Source organism: Scardinius erythrophthalmus, assembly GCF_964197995.2.
Source record: "Scardinius erythrophthalmus genome assembly, chromosome: 9".
In the NCBI taxonomy this organism is placed as follows: Eukaryota; Metazoa; Chordata; class Actinopteri; order Cypriniformes; family Leuciscidae; genus Scardinius; species Scardinius erythrophthalmus.
The window spans coordinates 24456392-24480527 of NC_138229.1; the positions used below are offsets into that span (position 1 = coordinate 24456392).

The window sequence follows — 24136 nt, forward strand, 5'->3', positions numbered from 1 at the left end:
ACCGCTGTCGTAAATCATTTAGCCCACCGCAGCCTACCGTCGCACGCACGCCCACTGTTTATCCAGCACAGGCTTTGGAATGAACGATGTCCACAGACAAGGTAGAGTATGATGCATGATTTTATGAAAGTATGATGTACTGCGACACCAGAAACGAAGAAAAACAAAATAATGACTATTGTAACGCTTGACGTAAAGCAAGTCAAATTTGTAGTTTTCTTATGTCTCATTAGCTACAGAAACGCGACCCAATCTGACAAACTTGCATAGTGAGGTTATAGCAGATAAAGGACCGCAAAGCAGAGGCATAAGTGCCTTTCACTCTGTTACAACTTGATGAACCACTGAAATGATTTTGGATTTTATTTTAAGCTAAAAAATATTCTTTGGTGTTGCTTTAAGGAAGCGCACAATGAGGTCGTTCTTTCCTAGTGATTGTCCGGCCACAAGAGCGTGAGATGCTGTTATGGCTGCCACATATACTTTGAGCGTGGAGGGGGTGCGACCCGCGTCCAAGAGCTCTTGCAAAAAAAAAGAGTACACTTGGTACTCCGCATGAGTAGGGGTCCAGGCTCTGTGCTGCGCACCAGCCAGAGAACACCACCCATTTCTGAGCATAGAGGCGCCTAGTTGAGGGCGCTCTCGCTTCAGTGATGGTTTTTAGCACCCTATCCGGGAGACACCCGGGTACCCGTTGAGGGGCCATACATGAAGGGCCCACAAATCGGGACGAGGATGCCAGATTTTCCCGTTCGCCTGCGTGAGGAGATCTCTCCTCAACGAAATTGGCCATGGGACTAGGGGACATAGCTAGGGATTGAATGAAGACTGGAGACGGGCTGCTGTGAGATAGGGACCCGGCCGTCCAGCCGTCTTGTGCTTTTAATGCTGTGTGAACAGTACTCATGTGCAGGGGCGCGCGCTTTACAGCGGGACCACCCTTTATCACATCTCCAGTGCGAGCTGGGGAGGGGATTGATGTGGAAACAGTTTTTATGTGTAGGGGTGCATACTTTACAGTGGGCACACAATCTACATTTATTATCTCTCCCGCGTTTGGCTGGGGGGAGAGTTAATACCGTGTTGGCAGTGTTTATGTGTAGAGGTGCGTACTTCATAGTGGGCACACGCACTACATTCATTACACTTCCAGCGTGAGCTGGGGGGTAGCTTGATACTGTGGGAACAGTGCTTATGTGCAGGGGTGCATACTTTATAGTGGGCACACGACCTACATTTATTGCACTTCCAGCACCGTGGCTTGGAAGGTTTTCGAGGCTTGGGGTCCAACACAATTTTGGGTCGGGGTCCCCGTTTCATATGCAGGGGTGCACACTTGTAGTGGGCACACTGCCTATATTTAGAACACCTCCAGCGTGGGCTGAATGTAGGGACCTGGCCACCCAGCTGCTTTCATACTCGTGTGCTATTGGCACTGTGCTTGTGTGCAGGGGTGCATACTTTATAGTGGGCACACAGCCTACATTTAGAACACCTCCAGCGTGAGCCAGAGGGGGGAAATGGTAGAAAGCGCTCTTTCTTCATTAGAGTCGCTGTTGGAACCGTGTATGTTTGCAGGGGAGCGTACATTACAAGTGGACTCTCTGGGCCCTATTTTAACGATCTGAAACGCAAGTGTCAAAGCGCAAAGCGCAAGTAACTTTGTGGGCGGGTCTTGGCACTGTTGCTATTTTCCCGGCGGGATAAATTACTCTTGCGCCAGGCGCAAATCTAAAATGGGTTGGTCTGAAGTAGCTTCATTATTCATAGGTGTGGTTTGGGCGTAACGTGAAATAAACCAATCAGAGCGTCATCTCACATTCCCTTTAAGAGCAGACAGGTTTGTTCTAAAGCGGATATAATAAATTGTCTATCTATCTATCTATCTATCTATCTATCTATCTATCTATCTATCTATCGTTCTATCGTAATAATGTATGATTTGCAAAAATGAAAACTGCTGCTTCTGTGTAGATGAGAGAATCAAAGTGTATGCGCGTTGTGCACACGCTACATTGATTATGGCCAAGCATGCGCCCTTAAAATAGCTTATGAATAACATGCGCAACGCGCCACTGACTTTAAACAATTTTTTCCTGGTTAGTGGCGCAATTGTTTTCTAAACCTGCAAAATAGCATAAAGGAACGTTTGCGCCGGAACACGCCTCCTATTTTGCGCTGAACCGCCCAGGGAGCTCAAGTTCATTCCCTAGTTTAGCGATGTGCTAGCCTGGCAAGCCAGACCTACATCAAGATGTTTGGTCTGGCAACTCACCATAGACATGGCTCATTCCGAGGGGCGGGATAAACGGCTGTCTTTCAAATTCCCTATGCACGCAATAGGACAGCGCTTCAACCAACTAGAGCGTTTTCCCCACAGCGGAGCTAACGTTAGTTGATAGATTCAACTTTTGAATCTGGCCGGCAAAACTACAAACACATCTTCCTGTTTTAAAGGTCCCATGACATGCTACTTTTTGTAGGCTTTAATATAGTCCTTAGTGGTCCCTAGTACTGTATCTGAAATCTCTTTCCAAAAATTCAGCCTCGGTGCAGAATTATAGCCACTACAAGCAAGTCCCAGAATGAGCTTCCTTCAGACAGGCCGTTTCGGTGTCTGTAGCTTTAAATACTAATGAGGAGGAGAAAGGCGGCGCAAGGTGGAGGGTGGGTGTGGCCATGACCATCTTGCGCAACCGTACCATGCATAGATATCATATAAAGGCTAGATGTCTCGTCCGCGCTGCTGGCCAATGGAGCTCGACATCCGCACACGGCGGCCAACTTACGACAGGGTGCTCGCTCACTCATAACATGGTGCATGTACTTTTAAATAACCATAACTTGCTCAATTTTCTACCGATTTTCAAACGGTTTGGTTTGTTATAAACGTCAGAGATGTAGCTATTATACTGCATACATATGAATAATTATGTTCAAAATGTTTAAGCATTCAGAATTATAGCCACGTTAATAACGTTTGTAAGAAACCAAACCGTTTGTAAATCCGTCCAGATTTCAGCGAGATAAGAGGATTTGTGTGCGTGCTGCTCACTCACCTTAATTCACAGAGCCCTGTCCTAAGATGGCCGCCGGTGATGCCGGAAGTGACTCCGCCTTAAGACATCTAGCCTTTATATGATATCTATGGTACCATGCATGTTTGTTTACGTTGGATATATTGCAATGGCACGAAGACACGCAGTCGTTCAAGCATTTCAGTTTGACAAAGAATCTGATCTGGATGGAGAAGCAACGGATGAAGAAGTTGCAACTCAGCGGCTCCAGCAGGACGTTTCCGAATGGTTAGTTTAAAATATTATGTCTGGATACGGTACTTTATTCGGATGGTTTATAGTTATTATCATGTAGCTAACGCTAACCTACTGTTGCCTTTTCATGAGAGATCTGTAACGTCTGTAATTTATCATGCGGATATCGCGCGCGCCATATAACCAACAGGAAAAGGGTTATCTAAATAACAAAGAAATGTACAACACTCGCGTTACAGTATATGTAACTTGATGCTGTCTACCTTTACATTAGCGCAAGTAACTGCATTGCTGCATAGCTAATGTGACAGCCACATTCTATGTGTAACAAGCTAGGTAACCAAAAACAGTAAAGCAACACACTTATATATAATTTGTTGACTTACTTGTCCGACGTTCAGCAAGCCCAGCTCTGTATTGACCATTCGATGTTCATTTGTACATCCAATTATTGAGCAATTATTATGCTTCGCTTGCTCAAAAGCCATGATATCTCTCGTGGACCAACTAAAATCGCGCGTGCGCGTTCTACTTCCTAGCTCATTTCTCATGGGCGAGAAATATTCTCTGGGCGGGCAAAGCAGAGACAAGGGAGGTAACATTCCTCCTTATAACGTCATAAGGAGGAGATTAAGGATCAGCGCGATTGAGCTTCCATTTTCTCAAAGGCAGAGAAAGATAGCAAAAGCTCAATTTACACTGATTAAAATTTCTAGAAACTTTGGGACCATATACAGGCTAGGGGAACTCATATTAATGTTAAAAAACCTCAGAAAGTGGAAATTTCATTTAAGAATGACTTAAGAGCCGTTCTTTGCTCTTTCTCAAAGAAAAACTTAACTCCAAGTCCTCCAGAGTCGCGGCCAAACCGATTCGAAAGACTTTTCTCCAGCAGCAGCTCTTCTTTGTTTTCAAGTAAAACTTAGCAGGGAACCGTCGCAACTCTGTTGTCGTATGTTAGCCCCACCTACTCTATACACGACGTGATTGGCCTGACCCAATTTAGGTTTTTCCAGCACGAAAGTCAATGGAGAGTTGCTAGACTACCCTGGCTGCAAAATACATTTTGCTGCCGCTAGGGTGCGTCTAGATTTCTAGGCTAGCGATGTGCTTCTGTAGAGGGAAAAGCGCGCTTTGCGCGGGTGCAAAATAGGAATGATACATGCGTCGGTGTACAAAGTCAATTGCGCTGGGTGCAAGATAGGGCCCTCTGTCTCCTTCTGGCGGGCTCTGACGTGCCAGGGCGCGAAGTGCCCTGATCGGTTTGTGCGTCTGAGCCGCCTCGTTATAGGTTCGTGCAGTTGCCCCAGCACAGCCAATGTGCAATAAAGGTCGGTAATCGGAATCAGTCCAGGAAACATCCACAAATCCAAAGGAGCAAAGAAACGAATGACACTAAATGGCAGAGAAATCAAATGAAAAACGAAACAGTGCGAGCAAGGCTACGTTAGTCACATTAGAAAATTATTCTCATTCCACGAGAGGCATTAGAAAATCACAACATTTGGCCCTGAACGGCGGTTTAATGTCAACATTGTGACAACGCTGTAACAACCTTCACTACACAATGTAGTTATAGCAACCTTTTGGCCATGTTGTTAAAATGTTGTTAGAAGGTCGGGTACGTTGTGCCAACGTTCTGTGTTTGCTGGGCTTGTCTTTAATATATAGAAGGCTAAAGTTTTTTTAAAACAGTTATCTAATTACACGAAAAAAATGTATAATAATTCAGGTACAAACAACTAAAATTATATACAATAAACATATGTTCAGAATGGTTATACCTTAAAACACAAAACTGAATATAGGGGAGCGCAGGGCACAACCTAACGCGGGGCTAGTTGTAACACACTTGTTTTAAATACTTCCACACATGCTAGCATGACGAAACTTGGTGCATTTACTAGTTGCCATATCAACACTATATAGAGGAAAAAATTGCGCCAAAATTAATTTGTTTTTGGAAGATATCCATAGACATTTATTAAACCATAGCAAAAGTAAATTTCTTAAGTTAATTTTTCATCTCTATTTTTTGTGTTTATTTAAAATTAGAGAAATCTGATATTATTTTAATCTCCAATATGGTATTAGTTGAGATAGTTCTGTAATGCTTCGCTAACTAGCAGAAGACACTAGCAGGGTTTAAATCCCAGTTGTGCAGGCGGGGCATGTTGTAACACTGCGTTACAATGTGCCCCTATAAGAAATATGCTATTATATTTTATACTTTTATTAATTTTATTGAGAAAACATGAGAAAAAGGTGAATAAAGACAATGGGCCCTATCTTGCACCTAGCGCATGATTTTGTACACCGACGCATGTATCATTCCTATTTTGCACCCGCGCAAGGCGTGTTTTTCCCTCCACAAAAGCACGTCGCTAAACTAGGGAATGAACTTGCGCTCCCTGGGCGGTTCAGCGCAAAAAAGGAGGCGTGTTCCAGCGCAAACGTTCCTTCATGCTATTTTGCAGGTTTAGAAAACTATTGCGCTACTAACCAGGAAAAAATAGTTTAAAGTCAGTGGCGCGTTGCGCATGTTATTCATATGCTATTTTAAGGGCGCATGCTTGGCCATAATCAATGTAGCGTGTGCACAACGCGCACTTTGATTCTCTCATCTACACAGAAGCAGCAGTTTTCATTTTTGCAAATCATACATTATTACGATAGATAGATAGATAGATAGATAGATAGATAGATAGATAGATAGATAGATAGATAGATAGATAGATAGATAGATAGATAGATAGATAGATAGATAGACAATTTATTATAAAAGCATACATCTAGCTTACACATTTACCAAAATTATCATACGCCTTTTTAACCGAAGTTAATTTGGGTGTGTTTCTCCATCCCCAACGTCCCTGACGAGAGTGTTGCTCTCCTCGGCTGTGAACCGCTCCTGGCGCGCGCCTGGCAAATCCGCCGTTATAATAGGAATCCGCTTTAGAACAAACGCGCCTGCTCTTAAAGGGAATGTGAGATGACGCTCTGATTGGTTTATTTCACGTTACGCCCAAACCACACCTATGAATAATGAAGCTACTTCAGACCAACCCATTTTAGATTTGCGCCTGGCGCAAGAGTCATTTATCCCGCCGGGAAAATAGCAACAGCGCCAAGACCCGCCCACAAAGTTACTTGCGCTTTGCGCTTTGACACTTGCGTTTCAGATCGTTAAAAAAGGGCCCTGAGAGTCAATGTTCAGAAATGACTAATTAATATTGGTTTTGAATTATGTTGTATAGCTGTGTTTTCCTGTGTTCGTAGTCAAAACTAAAAAAGGAGTTTATATTTAATTATTAAAAATTGCCATTATTTTATATGAAAAAGTTTTTTAATTGAATTTTATTTAGAAAATATTTTAGTTTGTCTTGTATATTTTTTTATTAGATCAGATAACATTTTAAGCTGTCATATATCATGTTACAATGTGCCCCTCACATGTTACAATGTACCCCACCTATGGGGCATGTTGTCACATTTCACTTCCATTCTTTCGGGGTATATCCAAAGTGTACAGGTATACTGTATTAATAAAACAAAACCACATAATTGTACTAGACGTGTGGGAAATTAATGTGGGAAAACATTAATACTCTGAACCATAAGTAGATTTACACAAACTGAGAAAGTCAAAAAGCGTTACTTTGTGCCCTGCTCTCCCCTACATCATGGTGTATTATAAGGCATATAAATGCACTGTAAAGCATTCAATGTACTTTTATGCAGTTGGATATGTATAAAGTATTATGTTAATGTAATGAACTACTATTGTAGTTAAATGGTGGTAGAAAAATGTGTGTGCAGCAAAAAATTCTCAATACGTGTGTGCATTGTCATGACTTGAACAGAGGTAATTCTGTGGATTCAGATGCAATATCGTCTTTCACTTTATTCTAAACAGTTTATGAATATTATTTTAATTAAAGTCTCACCTTTCTCCAGTTTATATTGTATACAATGTATATGTATATACTGTACCTGTTGTCTAGGTTAGGTAGTGTCAAAAACAATAGGCTAGAGGATGAGGTATTTTTCATTGGCTTTACCATTGGAAAGACTTTCCGATCTTAGGTAAAAAGCAGAGTTGAAAAAGAAAAAGTAAAAGAGAAAAAGTGAGAGAAGTTTCTGTAAAGGTGACCATGTTGAGCTGTTATAATGGGCAGCAGTTTATATAATACGATTTATTTTTCTGTGGTGCTTTTTTTTAAAAGTAATTAAGACATATTCTTTTCTCAATGACAACTGTTGCAATGCTGCCATGGCAACAGTGTCAAGAAAGTTAAACTTAGAAATGTGTAACTACAGAAACTATTAGCTCTGCCTTTGCTGTGCGAACTTTCAAATAGGGGTGTGCTAAAGCACCGTGGCCGTAAATTAGAATGGAGGAATTTTTATCAAAGGGGGTAGTTTTACTTCTACTCTCAGTTCTTGTACATTTAAGGAATTTAGCAGATGCTTTTATCTAGAAGTATGGTACCATTGTGATCAACAGATGGTAGGCATGCAGTTTAGAACATTATCTGCTAGGGAAAAAATTATTTGTGTACACATACAAATGCTTACTGGTACAAATAAAGCTAATATAGAAACAATAAAACCTAGTGCAAATAAACAAGCCAATGCAAGGTTTCTTTTCAAAATAATACTAATCAGTTTGCAATGGAGTGAATTGCAGAATGGGGTTGATGGGGGGTTGACTTGCATGCAATGTACAAATGACAAGGTCTTAGCAAGGGTAGTTTTTAGATGGGATACACAGAAGCTTGTTGTAGAAATGTTTGCCAGACATGAGTTGTTTTGTGAGGTACTTGGTTATCAGAGGATGGCAAAGTGAGAAATAATTGAATATCAGCTCAATAAGAATGATTGATAAAGACAGGAGGGGTGATGTTAAATACAAAACCATTTGGTGTACAAGGAGAACAGAATTGGTCTGAGTACAAAACCCTATGGAACTCCAATGGGTGTGGAGATGAAGTTGATCCTTTCCATTATATCTTGTAGGTTCTTTTCTGAAGGTATGATGAAAACAATGTGAGGGCAGACCCTGTAATTCAATCAATGTGGTTAGGGCTGTTTTTGTTGAGTGTGTCATTTTAAAACTAATTTCCATCAATTAAGTTGTTCTTGCAGGTGTAGCCTGAGATACACTTTAACAGAGCACACTCCATGTGGTTCTTCAGTGGTTTCGCTATAGTGCTTTATTTTATTCATTTTATTTTTTCCCACTGCTGTTCATTATCCTATCAGAACAGACCTGTTACAAATATTTGGGTCACTACCCATCAGTTGAGAACTACTGCTATTCACTGCTGAGGAAGGGCAGTAAAGATCCCAATAACCTGCCAGATGTCCATGGCTACAAGCCAATGTGAAGATGACCTGAAGTTGGGGGAGGTCAGATCAAGGTGGAGGTGATGAATAGGAGTGTTAAGATGGAAAAAAAAGCAGGTTCGAAGAGGGGGTCGAAAGTGCATGTGGAAGGGTTGTTATATTCTAAATGCTTGTGAACCTGGCAAATGGTTTTTACTGGAGTGTTTTATTGGAGTAGATTCTTAAGGCTAAATAAATTATGCACTGGTACAGATACCAGGAGATAGACTGGAAGGAGTAGGAGAAATGCTTTGTAGATGCTTTTAGACTATTTTCCCTAGGAGGTTTGGGTCTCCAAAAAGTAAATGGCACAGTACAGTAAAATGGGTAATGCTGTCTGTAAGCAGGCTTAGGAAGATGTTCAGGTCTTCTGTGAAGTTTTCTAGGAGTCCTGTTTATAGCCAGTACTCAGGCCCGGATTGGGTAATCGGGAGAATCGGGAGAATTCCCGGTGGGCCGCTTCACTTTTGGGCCGGTCAAGGATTTTTTTTTTCTTTTTTTTTTTTCTTTTCTCACATTTCAATGTCACGTTAGTAACATTACACGTTCCGCCTTCTGACACTGCAGCGCGCAGCCTCTGCATGGGTTGTACCATGTGAGGGAGTTCTCCCCTCCCCTACTATAGAGTTGGTTGGGTCCACAGCCAGTCTTTTCCAAAACGTTTTAGGTAGGCTACTGCGGCCGCGGGCCGCGGCATCGCCGGCGCCTACCGCGCCTGGCCGGCCCTACCGTAACGGTACGCGTCAGGGAGGATGGCTGGGAGGAAGAGGCCAGGAGGTATGGAAGCTTGTTTGCGTCACAGAATAAAACGTTTTAAAAGATAATTGCGACTTTTTATCTCACACTTGCGAGTTTACATTTCGGAATACATCAGAATTGCGTGAAATAAAGTCTCAATTGCGTGTTATAAAGTCAGAATTGCCTGAAATAAAGTTGCAATTGCGTGTTATAAAGTCAGCATTGCGAGATGGTCAGAATTGCGTGATATTAAGTCTCAATTGCGTTTTATAAAGTCAGAATTGCGAGATATAACTGTCAGAATTGCCTGAAATAAAGTTGCAATTGCGTGTTATAAAGTCAGCATTGCGAGATGGTCAAAATTGTGAGATATAAAGTCGCAATTGCGTGTTATAAAGTCAGCATTGTGTGAATTAAAGTCGATTGCTTCTTATAGTCAGAAATTGCTAGATATAAAGTCAGAACTGCGTGAAATAAAGTTGCAATTGCTTCTTTTTAAAGTCAGAAATACAGAATTGCGAGATATAGTCTGAATTGTGTGATATAAAATCGCAATTGCTTCTTATAAAGTCTAAGTGAATTATTATTTAACCTTTACATTATTTGTTGAACTATGGTATTAATACCAACTACACAATAGTAACAACTGAACTGTTGCTTCGTTTATCCAAATTGGAAAAAGTGCTAATTTGGAATTCCACCGTGGAAAAAGTGGGCCGGTCTTGGGCATGAACTCCAGGGCTGAAAAGTGGCCCCACTCCGGCCCTGCCAGTACTTCAAATTCACTGTCATGACCACATTCTAAAGATGAATGTGTAAAGTTCTCTTCACTCTGTTTTAAAGCATTTCCATGTTAGCAATTAGTATTACATTCTTCTCATTCGATTTCTGTTTTTTTTAAGATGGAGGTGGCCAAAGAGGAAAAGTGTGAGTTCCTGCCATTCCTGTCCCCTTGTGAGGTAATCAAGAAAGATGGGCATGTCGTAGGCCTGCGGTTCTGCCGCACAGAGCAGCGGGATGATGGCACCTGGATTGTGGATGAGGAGCAAATTGTCCACCTGAAAGCAGACTTCATCATCAGCGCCTTTGGCTCCATACTGAACGATCCAGCAGGTGAGCTTCAGAAAGGACAATTGCTGTAGTTGGTTTTAATGAGCTTACATTTATTTGGGTTTATTATTGTTTTCAACTCCTTTTTGAAGCTAAATATGTTGTATGTGGTAAGAAATAATAGTTTTATTTGTTTACCAGACAAAGGCATTATTTAAAGGCATAAAGGCAAAAGTTTTATTTGTTTACCAGAAAAAAAAATCATATTATTTTGTGCTGCACACTGGGCCAGTTAGAAACAGTTTCTCATGTTCAAAAGAGCACATGTTGGTGTACCTGTGTTCCATGTATAAGATTTCCCCAGTGAGCCATCACAAAATCCAGACTGTTCTCTCGTCAATAAGCATTCAGCACCGCCCCACTTATCTTTCCTTAGCAGATTTTAGTAGTCACAGTGTGATAACCATCACTCTGAGGGAGAGGCAGGAGATAAGACCCTCAAAACGAGAGCCTTGTTTCATTATGGGAATCCTTTATCAATCCACCATCGCAAATACAACCTTATTTCAGTAGATTAGCCAAAAATTCACATTCACGTATTATGTCTGGATCACAAATGTTGTGCTTTTTGACTATATATTTAATTTTATATATTTTTTCACAAGGTCTTATCTTTATCATTACCTATTTTATTTGTATTTTATTTATTTAATATTTATTATATCATAAAAAAAAAATACTATTATAACATACAGTACTTTTTTACAGTTGTTGTTTCTATAGTTTCTTTATAAATGATATAACATAATTATAATAACATAATAACATAATTTGAGCGAAAAGTTTAATTGAAAATTGACCATAAATTTCAGAATGTCTTAGTATCTGGTTTGTCCCTCCTTTGCTTTACTGATCCAGAGACACATTATCAATGTCACAAATTTTCTTATTTGATGAGTGATCTATAAATAGTGCAGAATCTTAAGCATTTAATTTTAATTTGCTTTATATTTTTTAAGATCCTAAAACTGTTTATTTCCAGGTTTAAATTGGTTTTTAATCCCAGATGTGGCCTCAGACTTTTGTACCCCGCTGTATATCATTGTGTTTATTTTTCGGCACACATTCATCCAGCTATTTTTCAACTCCTCAGGTTTTTTTTTTCTTTACTTAGCGTTTTGTTGTCCCAATGTTGTTGCTCTCTGGCGAACCTGTCATCTATCCTAAACACTGTAATGTCTCTGAGCGGAGAGTCGTTTCATCACCGGCTCGAAGCTCAGAGATAGCGAGCTTATAAATGCCACTCACTCCCTGCACCTTGCCCAAGATATGAATTACTTATCCACTTCAATGGCCGGTGGAGCCGACAGAAGAGGTTTGCATTGCAGCATAAGAGAAAAGCTGAGATAGCAAGAAATTCACTCTCTGCAATCTTGGGTGGGCAAGCTGGTCTGTGATTAGGTCACCACTGGCCAGCGGGATGAGCAGCTGACTGGCTACTTTTACCACTGTGGACCCCATGAAGCATGATGTTGTTTGTATTCAGGCCTCCAGGTCTCAGAACAAAGCAGTTTTGAGACATACAATTATGTAGTTCACCAAAAAACTAGATCCTGTCATAATTTGTTTCTCTTATTCGTTAACCTTTATGATGTTGTGGAACTCAAAAGGTGAATTTTTGAAGAATCAAGACCAGTGTTGTTATTGTTAATTAAAGCTAATATTATTAAATGTGGTTTTTTTTTCTTTGTTAATTGAAATAAAATTAAACACTAATATTTTATGAAAAAATTTAACTTAGACAAGCGAAAATTGGAAATGTTGCCTTTGCAACTAACATAAATAAAACAAGTTTAAGTTCAAGTACTAAAATTACTAAAACTAAAACTGAAATAAATTAAAGCTAAATAGAAATATAAAAAGCATATTTTAAACTTACTAAAAACTTAAAATAAAATATTAAAATAAAAGCTCATTCAAAATATTAACAAATGGTATATAAATATTACTAAAACAAAACAGGCACATTCTGAAATTTCAGTCATTATTCATTTTTTTTTTCCCCTCTAGTGAACTGTTAACTCAACTCAGGTTGTTGCATATGAGACCGCTTCAGTATTGGCTACAGACTCGAGTCCCGAGATGGACATGGTGTAGCGGCACACATCGCATGATCATCAAGCCGATTTGGCGTCGCTTATTGAGCCCTTGAACAGACCTTGCGTTTCTACGGGCAGGGGTTCCCTTAGAAAAAGTGTCCAAGTGTTGTTGTCCAAGACTGGCTGGGGTGCCTTGTGCAATGGTCACGCAGCGTTGGGCTCCTGGATAGGACCTCAACTGCAGTGGAACATCAACTGCCTCGAGTTGCTGGCGATATTGCTGGCCCTGTGGAGGTTTTGACTATTGATCCAAGACAAGCATATGTTGGTCTGGACGAACTACAGTGACAGCGGCAGTCTGAGGTCGCTGCGGGCCACTCACATCCCAGGCGAACTCAATAGCGCAGCAGACGAGCTCTCACAACAAGCGGTCCAGCTGATTTGGAGTAAATTCAGCGAAGCTCAGGTAGACCTGTTCGCTTTCCAGGAACTATTGCCTGCCTGTTCGCTTTCCAGGAACTATTGCCTGCTGTGGTATTCCCTAACCAAAGCCCCCTCTGCATGTACGAGCTGGCACACAGCTGGCCCTGGGGCCTACGCAAATATGCGGTTCCCCCAGTGAGCCTGATTGCACAGACGTTGTGCAAAGTCAGGGAGGACGGAGAATCTTTTTGGTTGCACCTTACTGGCCCTCGCGGACTTGGTTCTCGGAGCTCATGCTCCTTACGAAAGTCGCTCCTTGGTGAAATCCCCTGAAGAAGGACCTCCTTTTTCAGGGATGGGGCAAAATTTCACAACTACACCCACCTTCTTGAACCTCCACGTCTGGCCTTGGACGGGACGTGGTAGACCTGGCATATCACCAGCGGTGATAGATACTATGACTCAAGCCAGAGCCAGGAGTGCCGGGCTACGAGACGGCTATATGCTTTTATATGCTGACAGCTATAGGAAGTGTAGTCTGTTCACAAACTGACAGAGAACCCACAGAGATTCGCACTTTGGTCAGTGCTTTCCTTCCTACCCTTCTACCTGGCCAAGTGTATGTGGCTGCCGTACTGGCACATCATGAATCAGATTTTCTCAGATGCTGTAATCCTTCTAACCCATGCCTTATTCCTTCATTGGATCTCTTTCTGGTCTTACTTCCCCTAGGCAGAGTGCCTTCTCTACCGCCAGTTAATGTGCTTGTAGAAGTTCCTCTCTCTTCAGGTTGGACCTACTGCAGAGACTTCTTTCCATGTGTGGTAGGTCGATCACTTCTGTTCCTTCTGACCCACTAAGTGAGACTATTGGATAACACAGGGAAAGCATGCATTTTCCAAGCAGAAAGGAGTGCTACGGAGACCACATCCTACCCGTAGGGAGGTGTCATGTGGAAGTCACACATACTGTATGGACCGGCCATTAGGGCAGTGCTACATATGGAAGGTCTCTGGGGTATCTCCGGCCTAGTTAGGGGGAAGTCAATGCTGGCAGAGGGGGCCCTGCCAAGGGAAAGACAGGGGCTCGCCGACAGGGAAGACGGAAGTAGTGTGGAAGAATACCCATATGGGATCGCTGTAGGGATCACAGCATATGGGCACCTAGCCTAGCACAGGGATCAACCACTGCTGTTCTTACGAGTGTTAGGCCTGGTGTCAGACATCTCCGCCACGTCTGTCTGCCGCAGGGTACAGGAAGAACCCCAACAGGGTTCGCTAGTTAGGGGACTCACCTGAGGAGCGAGATAGGTGCTCGTATCCGGTCTTACAATCTACACGAAGATTGTAAAATCTGGCAAACGTGTTGGGTGTCGCCTAGCCCGCAGCTCTACATATATAAGCCAGCGAGGCGCCGTGTGCCAGCGCCCAGGAGGAAGCAACACTCCTGTTAGAGTGAGCTCTCACCCCCAGGGGGCACGACTCGCCCTGGGTTTGGTACCCCAAGATGATGGCATCCACTATCCAGTGGACCAACCTCTGCTTAGAGACAGCCTTTCCCTTCTGCTGGCCTTCATAACAGACAAAGAGCTGGTCTGAGATCCTGAAGCTCTTCGTTCGGTTCACATATAGGTGCAAAGTGCGAACGGGACAGAGCAAAGCAAGGACTGAGTCTGCCTCCTCCGAGGGCAGCACTTGCAGGTTCACCACCGGGTCCCTGAAAGGAGTGGTGGGAACCTTGGGCACGTATCCGGGCCTGGGTCTCAGGATAACGTGAGAGTTGGCCGGTCTGAATTCCAGGCACGATTTGTAGACCGAGAATGCCTGCAGGTCCCCTACCCACTTCACAGAAGCCAGCGTGGTCAGGAGCGGCGTTTTCAACAAGATATTAACCCTCTGGAGTCGGAGGTGTTTTCTGGGCCCTGGAGGTGTTTTGACATGCTCTGACATTTGTGCTTATTTATGTAACTTGTAACATTTCCATGACTAAAGTCTGATTACACTGTATTCAGCACAAACTCTGCTACAATAATATGTGAGCAGCATGTAAAAGTATGTAGTTGAAAATGACGTTTATCCGTGGTTTGTGGAATTTTTTTTTTAAGTCACTGAAATAAGGCCATAAAACCCATAATGAATATTTGTTCATGAAACTTTTGAGAATTGTATCATGTAGCCTAGAATTTTTGCTTCAAAATGATGTGAAAATCTTCCTGCCCGCTCATTCACAACAATATATTGATTTAAAATTTGTAAGACATGTTTTGTGTAAGAAAGCTGTATGCAGGGAGGGCGTGAATCATCATGTATATTGATGTGTTTCATACCTGGGAAGACAAATACCCCTCCCCTAATGGCCCTATCAGGTGAATGGGACTGTGAGGGAACTAAAATAAAGAATGTGAAGAGATTAAAAGAATGGCTTTTTGATTGTTTGGATTTATTTACAACACAACAAAAACCAAAGATACATTACGGTATTTATTATAATATATCAATTATTTTTGTCCATAATTAAGGACAAAAAGGCACATTATTGAGCACACTGATCTTAACAGAAAGACTTGAACAGTCACAGACCTTTGTGCCATTCCTGAAACAGTTCCTGTTCAACATACCTGTCATTTCCAAGCTGTTTGCTTTTTCAGTTTACCATGTTCATGTGCAGAGACTCGTGTGAATGTTTAAGTCAGTAGGACTCATCAGTGGCATCTGGTCCCTAAAAAAAATTAAAACTGTGAACAAGCTGATATCAAGAGCAACTAGGGCTGCACGATTTGGGGAATAAATATCTAATTGTGCTTTTTCTAGTTAAAATTGCGATTTAAAATTCACAAAATAAAAAATAAATAAGTATATATATATATATATATATATATATATATATATATATATATATATAAAGAACACCATGTTTGTTGTGCATTGTAGGCATATATTTGTAGGGCATAAAATAATAATAACATTAATAATAATTTTTACTTTAGAGAAAACTTAAATTTTTTGGGTGGGGATAAAGGCAGACGACCTATAACTATAAATCATTAAAAAGGAACACTTCAGTACTTATGTTAACTTAAAGAACTGAAATTTGCTACTGCCAATACATTCACATTGCTGTGAGCATGTAAGATATGCTGCTGCTGCACATGTAACATACATGAAATTAACCCCCCAACAATGCAGGAGTCAAGACATGATAAAAGTGCAGAACTCTCCCACACACAAACATCTTTTTGCCAATGTTTCAAATTATTTTTTAGCAACAACAATAAATGAAAGTGGGCATAAAACGGAAGTTACAATTGTATTTTCTTCCCTATTGTGACGTATATGCGAGTGAAAAGGCTTCTCGAACAAGAAAAACTGTAGAGTGGGACTTGTCCATCAGGAATTGACTGGATGGTTGTGGTTTGCTATTGCTCTAATGTCATGTGAGTAACGGGTTGTCCCTCGTGTCAGTAAACACATCATCTGAGAAGAGAAGAGATGTTGCTTTAAGAGGGAGGAAAAGTTATTTTGATTAAAGATTACCAGGGCACTACCCTGGAAATCCAGAGTTCTCGCGAGTGAACAAGTTGAATTTGCTCAGCGAGTTACTCTGGTGTCGAGTAATGATGCTCATTAAATATGCCCCTCGATCTGAGCTGCACCAATCACATCGGGTTATCTGATATAGGCGGGCCAGAGGCTAGCTAAACAGATGACAATAGCGCTGTGACGTCGAAGTCATTAGTAAACATTGCAAGATGGCTATGGATGAATACGCCCTTTGAGGTGGGCGATTTTCATTAGTCCACGCCAGACCATTAATCTTTTAGATTTAGGTCTGGATTTCCAAGCTACCAGGGCACATGAATTAAAAAAAAATTATATATAATTATGTGCACAGATAAATCATTTATAATAAGCACTAATATTACATACAAAAATAAGAATTGTCAATGTGGATTTTCCTGACTTTAATTCATATGTGTGCATTTTCAGTAATGCATTTTCAGTAATGCATCCCCCCCTTTCGTCCATCCAAAGTGGCTTTGTGTCCTCTAAGCTGTTGCATTTCTTTCTGTCAGCGTCTCTCCTGCCTATGTTTCACACAGCATTCCATCTTCTAATGGAGCTTAGCAATGAGCAGTTGTATGAGAAGTTTCTCTGGAGAGTACTACTGGATTCTGAGAGGAGGCCATTTCATTTAAAGGGAAGATCTCAGGAGTCTCTTAGATTTGTCACACTCCACAGCCCGCGCGTGTGTGCATGAGACAGAGGGGGATGGGGGAGGAGGGAAACAAACAGGAGGGTGTGAGGATGTTTTTTTTTTTTTTTTTTTTTTGAAAGTGATGAGGCCGGCAGTCTTCATGATCACTGGAGCGTCAGGCGGGGAGAGCTGACGGAGGGACTAGGGGATTGGTCTTGAAAAAAATAAAAGGGAAAATATACTCAACAATAACAGCCACAGCAAAGCATCAACAGGGCCGTCAGGGTTACAAATTCCTCTGCTTGTCTCATGCAGGAATCCAGAGGGACTGTCATTTCTTCCTCCATCAAAGACATGTCTTCATTTTTCAGCTTAAACAATATCCAGCACTCACTAAGTGAACAGTTATGTGTCCTCAGTGGCACCAAAAAGTATTTGGACACTTATAGAGCCCAAACAATCAAAATCAAAATTTTGTGGCTTTGAATCGACGTCTACTAGCTTTGAAAACATGGATATGCTTGTATGCAGAGTTCTTTTCTTGGAAATAGACCAACATATTGATGACTCATCCTGCACAGATTTTTGTCCAATCAAATAATTTTTAGAATGAGAATGTCCCTCCCTAATATAGTGCAACAGTGACAGTCACCTTTTTCAGTCACCTAGACACTAGGATAGTTCCCCGAGAACTAACTCCACCACCCCCCGGGCCATTTTCTTTTTGCATTCACACCGGAAGTAGAAACTCTAAAGCGGCCGACAGCGTCTTTAAGCTCGGCATTTACAAATGTCATAAACCAGTGGATGGAGGATATTTAAAAAAAGTGGGGCTAAGAGACGAAGGGGCAGATTTACTAAACAGGGCGAATTAGCATGAGGGCGCAATTTCAAAGCAGCACCAGTGGGAGAGGAACATTCTGTGCGTGATCTACTGACGACGCGCAAATTAAAGAACACAGATGCAGTCAGATTATTTCCATAATGACCAACGCAATCTACTAGGTAGCATCTGGTTTAAGACGTGCTAACCACTAAGGTGCAGTATATGTTGTCGTTTTTCATACTATTATAGCGGAATGCAAAGGAAAAAAAAACATGAGGAAAACAATGCAGCGACTGAAAAGAGCTCTTTGCCATAGATATTCTTGTTATAACATGTCACGTTAAAATACCAAGTGTTATGTTATTCTCATGATGTCTGAAAATAAAACATGAAGGAAAACTGACTGCTCATTGAGTCAAACTGATGGATCAGCTTTATTTGTAGGGCAACCTTATGATTTGAAATGATTCGTCTTTTTGAATGGAAGTTCCCCAAACTGGAAGTACCACCCATAATTCAACACGCAGTAACCTTGTCAGGAATAAGGTGGATAGTGATGTTTTAGACCAGGGATCAGCAACTCCGGTCCTGGAGGGCCACTGTCCTGCAGAGTTTAGCTTCAGCCCTGATAAAAACTCACCTGCCTGTATCTATCTAGTAATCCTGAAAACACTGATTGCCTTGTTCAGGTGTGTTTAATTAGGGTTGGAGCTAAACTCTGCAGGACAGTGGCCCTCCAGGACCGGAGTTGCTGATCCCTGTTTTAGACCCTACTCTGAAGCAGGAGCAAATTTAGTTCCCCCAAAAGGAGTTCCTAGAACAAAAATCGTTCCTAGTTCCTGCAGTGCGAACACGCCAAAAAGAGGGTACCTCTACCAATAGTAGATACAAGAGTGGCTACAGAAAAAAAGAGACTGCAACTGGGCCCATGCGAAAACAAGGATATATATCGGAAGGGCATTAAATGTAGTCACGCAATGCTGATGTTGTACAATTTGAGAACAAAGTATAATTTGCATGGTTTGATAATGATAAGCGATCATTAGATTTAATCAGCGCGATTTACTGCAATGCTTTTTTTCCCTTAGTTGGTCAGAACAAAAGTGGATGTTACTAACTTGTTCAGATGACATTTTCCAGTGAAAATTATGTTGGTCATACTTCCAAAAAGTAGAGTCTGTGATTCCGAATGACAGTATCCAACCCGGTGCGGTGACTGACATTCCGCACATTCTGTCCGCGCAGTGCTGAGGCACAACCCGCCAATAACTGCAATTGCAGATTTCGAACAGAGGTGGCGACAAAGAGGTAAAACTGCAGACTGCAGCTTTAAAGTTGTTGATTGTGTATAAACAATTTTTATTGTAAAAATATGCATATATGTACACTAATATTTAAGTAGTTTTAGAGCGTAGGTATTACTGTACATCATTCACTGTGCTTCATGGGAGTGGGTGGGCACTAAAGTGTTCTTTTGACGCAATTTGTTACAATTCTCCGATTAGTGGAACTTTCTCTGCAGAGTCATGGATAATGTGTTTTTTCACCAGAATTTCTGCTGTCAAAAAAAAAAAAAAAAACACAGCTTACATTAGGTTTGTCTTTAAAGGTCTATAAATTACCATTCAAATCCCCCTGTGGAGAAAATAAATAGGATTTTTTACTTCCGAAACTCGACTGTTGCACTCTACTACCTACAGCTGACTAGCGAATAGCAAATCATGGTTCATGCATGCATGCAACTAGCCTATTGACTATTTAAAAAAAAAAAGGAATTATCAATATGAAATATGTCTACAAATAAATAAAATGCATTTGATATAAAATATGAGAACAAATGGCATTTGAAAGACAACAGTTACATTTTTTAGCAAAACATTTAAAAAAGAAGTTTGCTATGTTTTTATTTTAATGGTTAAATTGAACAAAGTATTATGACAGTTTATGGTTGTTAAACATAACTTAGTGGAACTTGGCACATGTGAACTACAGTACATGTTTACTCTGCAAGGTCACCTGTGTGACTGTGAAGAAAAATAACTACGTACATCCATTAAAAAGACCTTGGATGTATCTGAAAGCTGAAATACATTGAACATAGGTTGGAAAGCAACAGCGCATCGTTTGAATGCTGTGTTTGTGTAACATTCAGTCTACCAAAGTGCCATCATCTGCTTCTTTTGTGAAGGCAGCAAAAAAATACATAATTTGTTGCCTATGATATAAGCTATTTATAAATGTCTATAAATGTTCTTGCTGAATGAAAGTAATGATTACTTTCAAAAATAATACAGTCCTATTGATTAAATTTTTGAAATGTTGAGAATTTATTTATTTATTTTAAATACCTAGTGTGCCTTTCCTTGACATTTTATATGAAAACTCAATGAAAATGTATAGTTTACAACTCTCTAACCACTCTGATCTTTGCAACATGGTGTGCTGGAACAGTGAAGAAGGCCCTGGAACCAGTTAAGCTGAACGGATGGGGGACACCTAAGGTGAACTCAGAAACCATGCAGACCAGTGAACCCTGGGTGTTTGCCGGCGGAGACATCGCCGGCTTGGCCAACACCACCGTGGAGTCTGTCAACGATGGCAAACAAGCTTCCTGGCACATCCACAAGTACATCCAGGTGGGCTCTCCACTCAATAAGCCAATCCATCTCATTTTGCATTTGGACGTCTTACACAACATACTTAGTGTTTGGCCACAGTTGTGTAGCTCTGAGAGCCTGCTTCACATTATGTGTCAGTGCCAGCAATTTTCAGTATTAGCGTAGCACTCAAAGTTTTACGCTCACTGTTTTTATAGCGAGGGCATTATTCCATGGGGACTTTTTTTTTTCTCAGAGTGCTTTTTGGCTTCAACACTCAAACAGTAGAAGTTTCTTCCTTTGTTTTCCTAGAAGACTATTTTCTGCGATTTTGCACACAGACCTAAGTAGCAGCATAAAGAGAAGGTTCATGCAGAGGTTAATCACTAATGTAACTGTGGCCAGAGGAAGTTACGCTGAAGTGTTTGTTCGGCAAATCCCCTCCCCCTTTCCAAAACCATTCTGTAATTTTGGACTACAGAGAAAGAGCTGTTCAAATATTTGCTAATGGGTTCAGCGGTTCAAGATCACGTAAATCATTGGAAGATGAGATCACATTTTGTTGTGGGTGTTTTTGGTTTTAGGGCTTTGTATATGGATCTTCAGTGGAATGAGATGTTCTCTCGCGTAGTGTACTTGTTTGTCTGGGTTTTTAGCTTGCAAAAACATTTTTTTTTTTTTTTTTTTTTTTGTTGTCTTTTTTGCTAGTAGGTAATACCGGAGGCAGTTGTAACACAATAAATTTCCTGTCACAAACAAACTAGAGTGATGACACTCAGTACAGGCTCAGCAAGTCTCTCTGCCTTAGTGACAACTTGTGAGAAATTGTCAACAAAAAAAAAAAAATGTGGTGTGAAAGTTGAAATTGTTATTAATAATAAAAAAAATTATATTATTATATATTACTATTATTATTAATAATAATAATAATAATAATAAATGTGTGTTAATGAATGCAATAACTGGCTGAAGGCTGTTTTTGACTCATTGCTGTATATAAACAGAAGCATGCATTTCAACTCAAATATAATTTTAATTTAGAACATTCCTTTAAACACATACATTCTAAAATAACCATATTGATGGGAAAACTGTTCAGTAGTATTACTAATTATTAAAGATGTGCTATTATTCCCTTAGGACAGGGGTGGGCAAACTACGGCCCGCGGGCCACATGCGGCCCGTTAGGCTGTTTAATCCGGCCCGCCGAGTATTTAAAAAAATTGTCTTAAGATCGCATTAATTTTGCCTTTTTTCTTGCAATACTTTGCGTTATATATTTATATACATATATATTGCGTTGCATATATTTGACAATCGGAATATCAGATATTGCATGCCATAGCTAACAAATGTAAAAAAGGAAAAATGACATAAAAGCAGATCATCATTCATTCAGCGCTGTTGTGGCTGCGGTGTGTCACGTAACAAGCAATGACGCGTCACCATGGAAACCAAACAGACAGCGCCTTAAGCGCATAGACTTGTTGCACGTTAATGTTTTTTCCTTTTTTGGAAACTCAATGAGAAAAAAAATGTTTGGTAACCGCTTGCACACCTTAGTTTTTCCTTTGATTTGTCTGCTATTTAGTTTCTTTGCTCCTCTGGATTTGTGGATGTATCCTGCCCGATTCCGTTTACCGACCTATCGTCCGGCTTTTGACTTCGCTCCCCTGTCTGCCATACAGAACCCGTTTTTTTTTTTTTCATTAAATGTTCTGATCTCCCTTTGCCTTTTATGTTTTATTTTATTATTCTTAAAATAAATTTGTATATTCGTTTATTTCCACAAATGTATGACTTTTGGAAGTGCAAATTGCCATTCAGTTTTAATAAAGTTGAATTAACGTAACCTGTAATTTTTACTCTTCTAAGTGTACACTTGCAGATGTTTTGTTTCTAATTTACTGTTAGGCCATTAAATAATAATAAGGATAAACAATATTTAAAAAGTATAGGCTATAATTATCTAACATCTTTAAAAATTAACATCAAAACATAACATGCTAAATGGGGGATATCTACCATAAAAAAAATTATTGTCAGAATATCGTCTCTCAGTTGTTGAATTTCGCACAGACATTGCCACAACATTGTCTGTTTGCTCAGCCCGATCTTATGAAAGTGCGAATACCACGAATTGTATTTGTAGTGCATATATGTTTTCGCGTGCATATGATATGCACTTTATGGCGTGAAATAGGCACGCACTCCACACCCCTAATCCTAACCAAGGGGTTTACAGTGTGTAGCATGCACGCAAAAAAAAAAAAAAAAAAAAAAAAAAAAGATTTTTGGGCCGGCTACTGCTACTGGGCCGGCCCTCTGTCAAATTTTTAAAACCCAGTGTGGCCCTTGAGCCAAAAAGTTTGCCCACCCCTGCCTTAGGATGTCGATTTTTTTTTTTTTTTTTTTTTGTGTAATGCATGTTTATTTTTTTTGTGTGTGTGACAAGCACAAAAAGTAATGGTTTAAATGTGTGTGTTTTCTCTGCAGTCCCTTCATGGTAACACAGTAAGCACCACTCCTAAACTGCCCCTGTTCCACTGCGAGATCGATACAGTGGACATCAGCGTGGAGATGTGCGGGATTAAGTTTCCTAACCCATTTGGGCTGGCCAGCGCTCCACCCACAACCAGTGCAGCCATGATCCGCAGGGCCTTCGAGCAGGGCTGGGGCTTTGCCCTCACCAAGACCTTTGGCCTGGACAAGGTATATTTACAGAAAACAGAAAATCAACATGGAGAATGCCATAGGCTCCACATTCACTCGTTATAGGATTTGGGTGGTATGTTTGTGTGGGATGCGCACACTGCATTGCAAAGTATCAGCAGAGCAGAGTCTTTTGTACAACATCATAGAAACTGAAACCTTGGCAAAAATCCCTGAAAGGTCATAAGCATATGAAAGCACCAGCACTGGGCACTGCTAACAATAATGCAAGTCTTTCCAGCTTGTGAAACAGCTCACTGACACACACTCATACACATATGCACACACTAACACCAGCCATAATGAGCCACATTCTGGTGGCTTTAAAAAAAAAAAAAAAAAAACACTGGAAAACCAACAACCCTCCCATTAGGCAGCCATGCATCTGCCTTGTTAGCAGTGTAACATTTGTTCTTGACAAGAGGTAAAAAAAAAAAAATGAATCAGGCATGAGTTGTTTATTGAACTCCGGCAGAAAATCTTTTTGCTTTAATTTACTTTCTAATTCAAGTGATGGGAAAATTAATCGGTAACATCTGTTTGTTCTGGGCTTACTGGCAGTCCTTGATTAGTGGAGCTAGAAATGGAAATAGAATTAAAAAAGAAAAAAAGAAAGAAGAGAGGCAGAGTACAGGGTTTGAGTCCTATCAGACGTCACCATGGCAACGGCGAGGCGTCTGCGTAGCTCTTCGAACAGAGCGTCAATTTCACAAAGAATTTCTGAAAGCAAATGATAAAAATAATTTGTTACATTTATATAGCGCTTTTTTTGGCGCTCAAAACATTTTACATATGGAAGGGGAGAATCTCCTCAAGCACCACTATAGTGCTGCATCT

At 40.6% G+C, this 24136-nt stretch overlaps 1 protein-coding gene across 1 annotated transcript in view; it reads left to right on the forward strand.

The window, feature by feature from the left end:
* The window catches only part of dpydb (dihydropyrimidine dehydrogenase b), a 175159-nt gene that overhangs the window by 75890 nt on the left and 75133 nt on the right, over positions 1–24136 (forward strand). The window contains exons 11-13 of the mRNA XM_081373345.1: positions 10301–10511; positions 20442–20626; positions 23084–23299. Coding sequence (XP_081229471.1) covers positions 10301–10511; positions 20442–20626; positions 23084–23299 — 612 coding nt within the window. The remainder of the gene's footprint in view (positions 1–10300; positions 10512–20441; positions 20627–23083; positions 23300–24136) is intronic.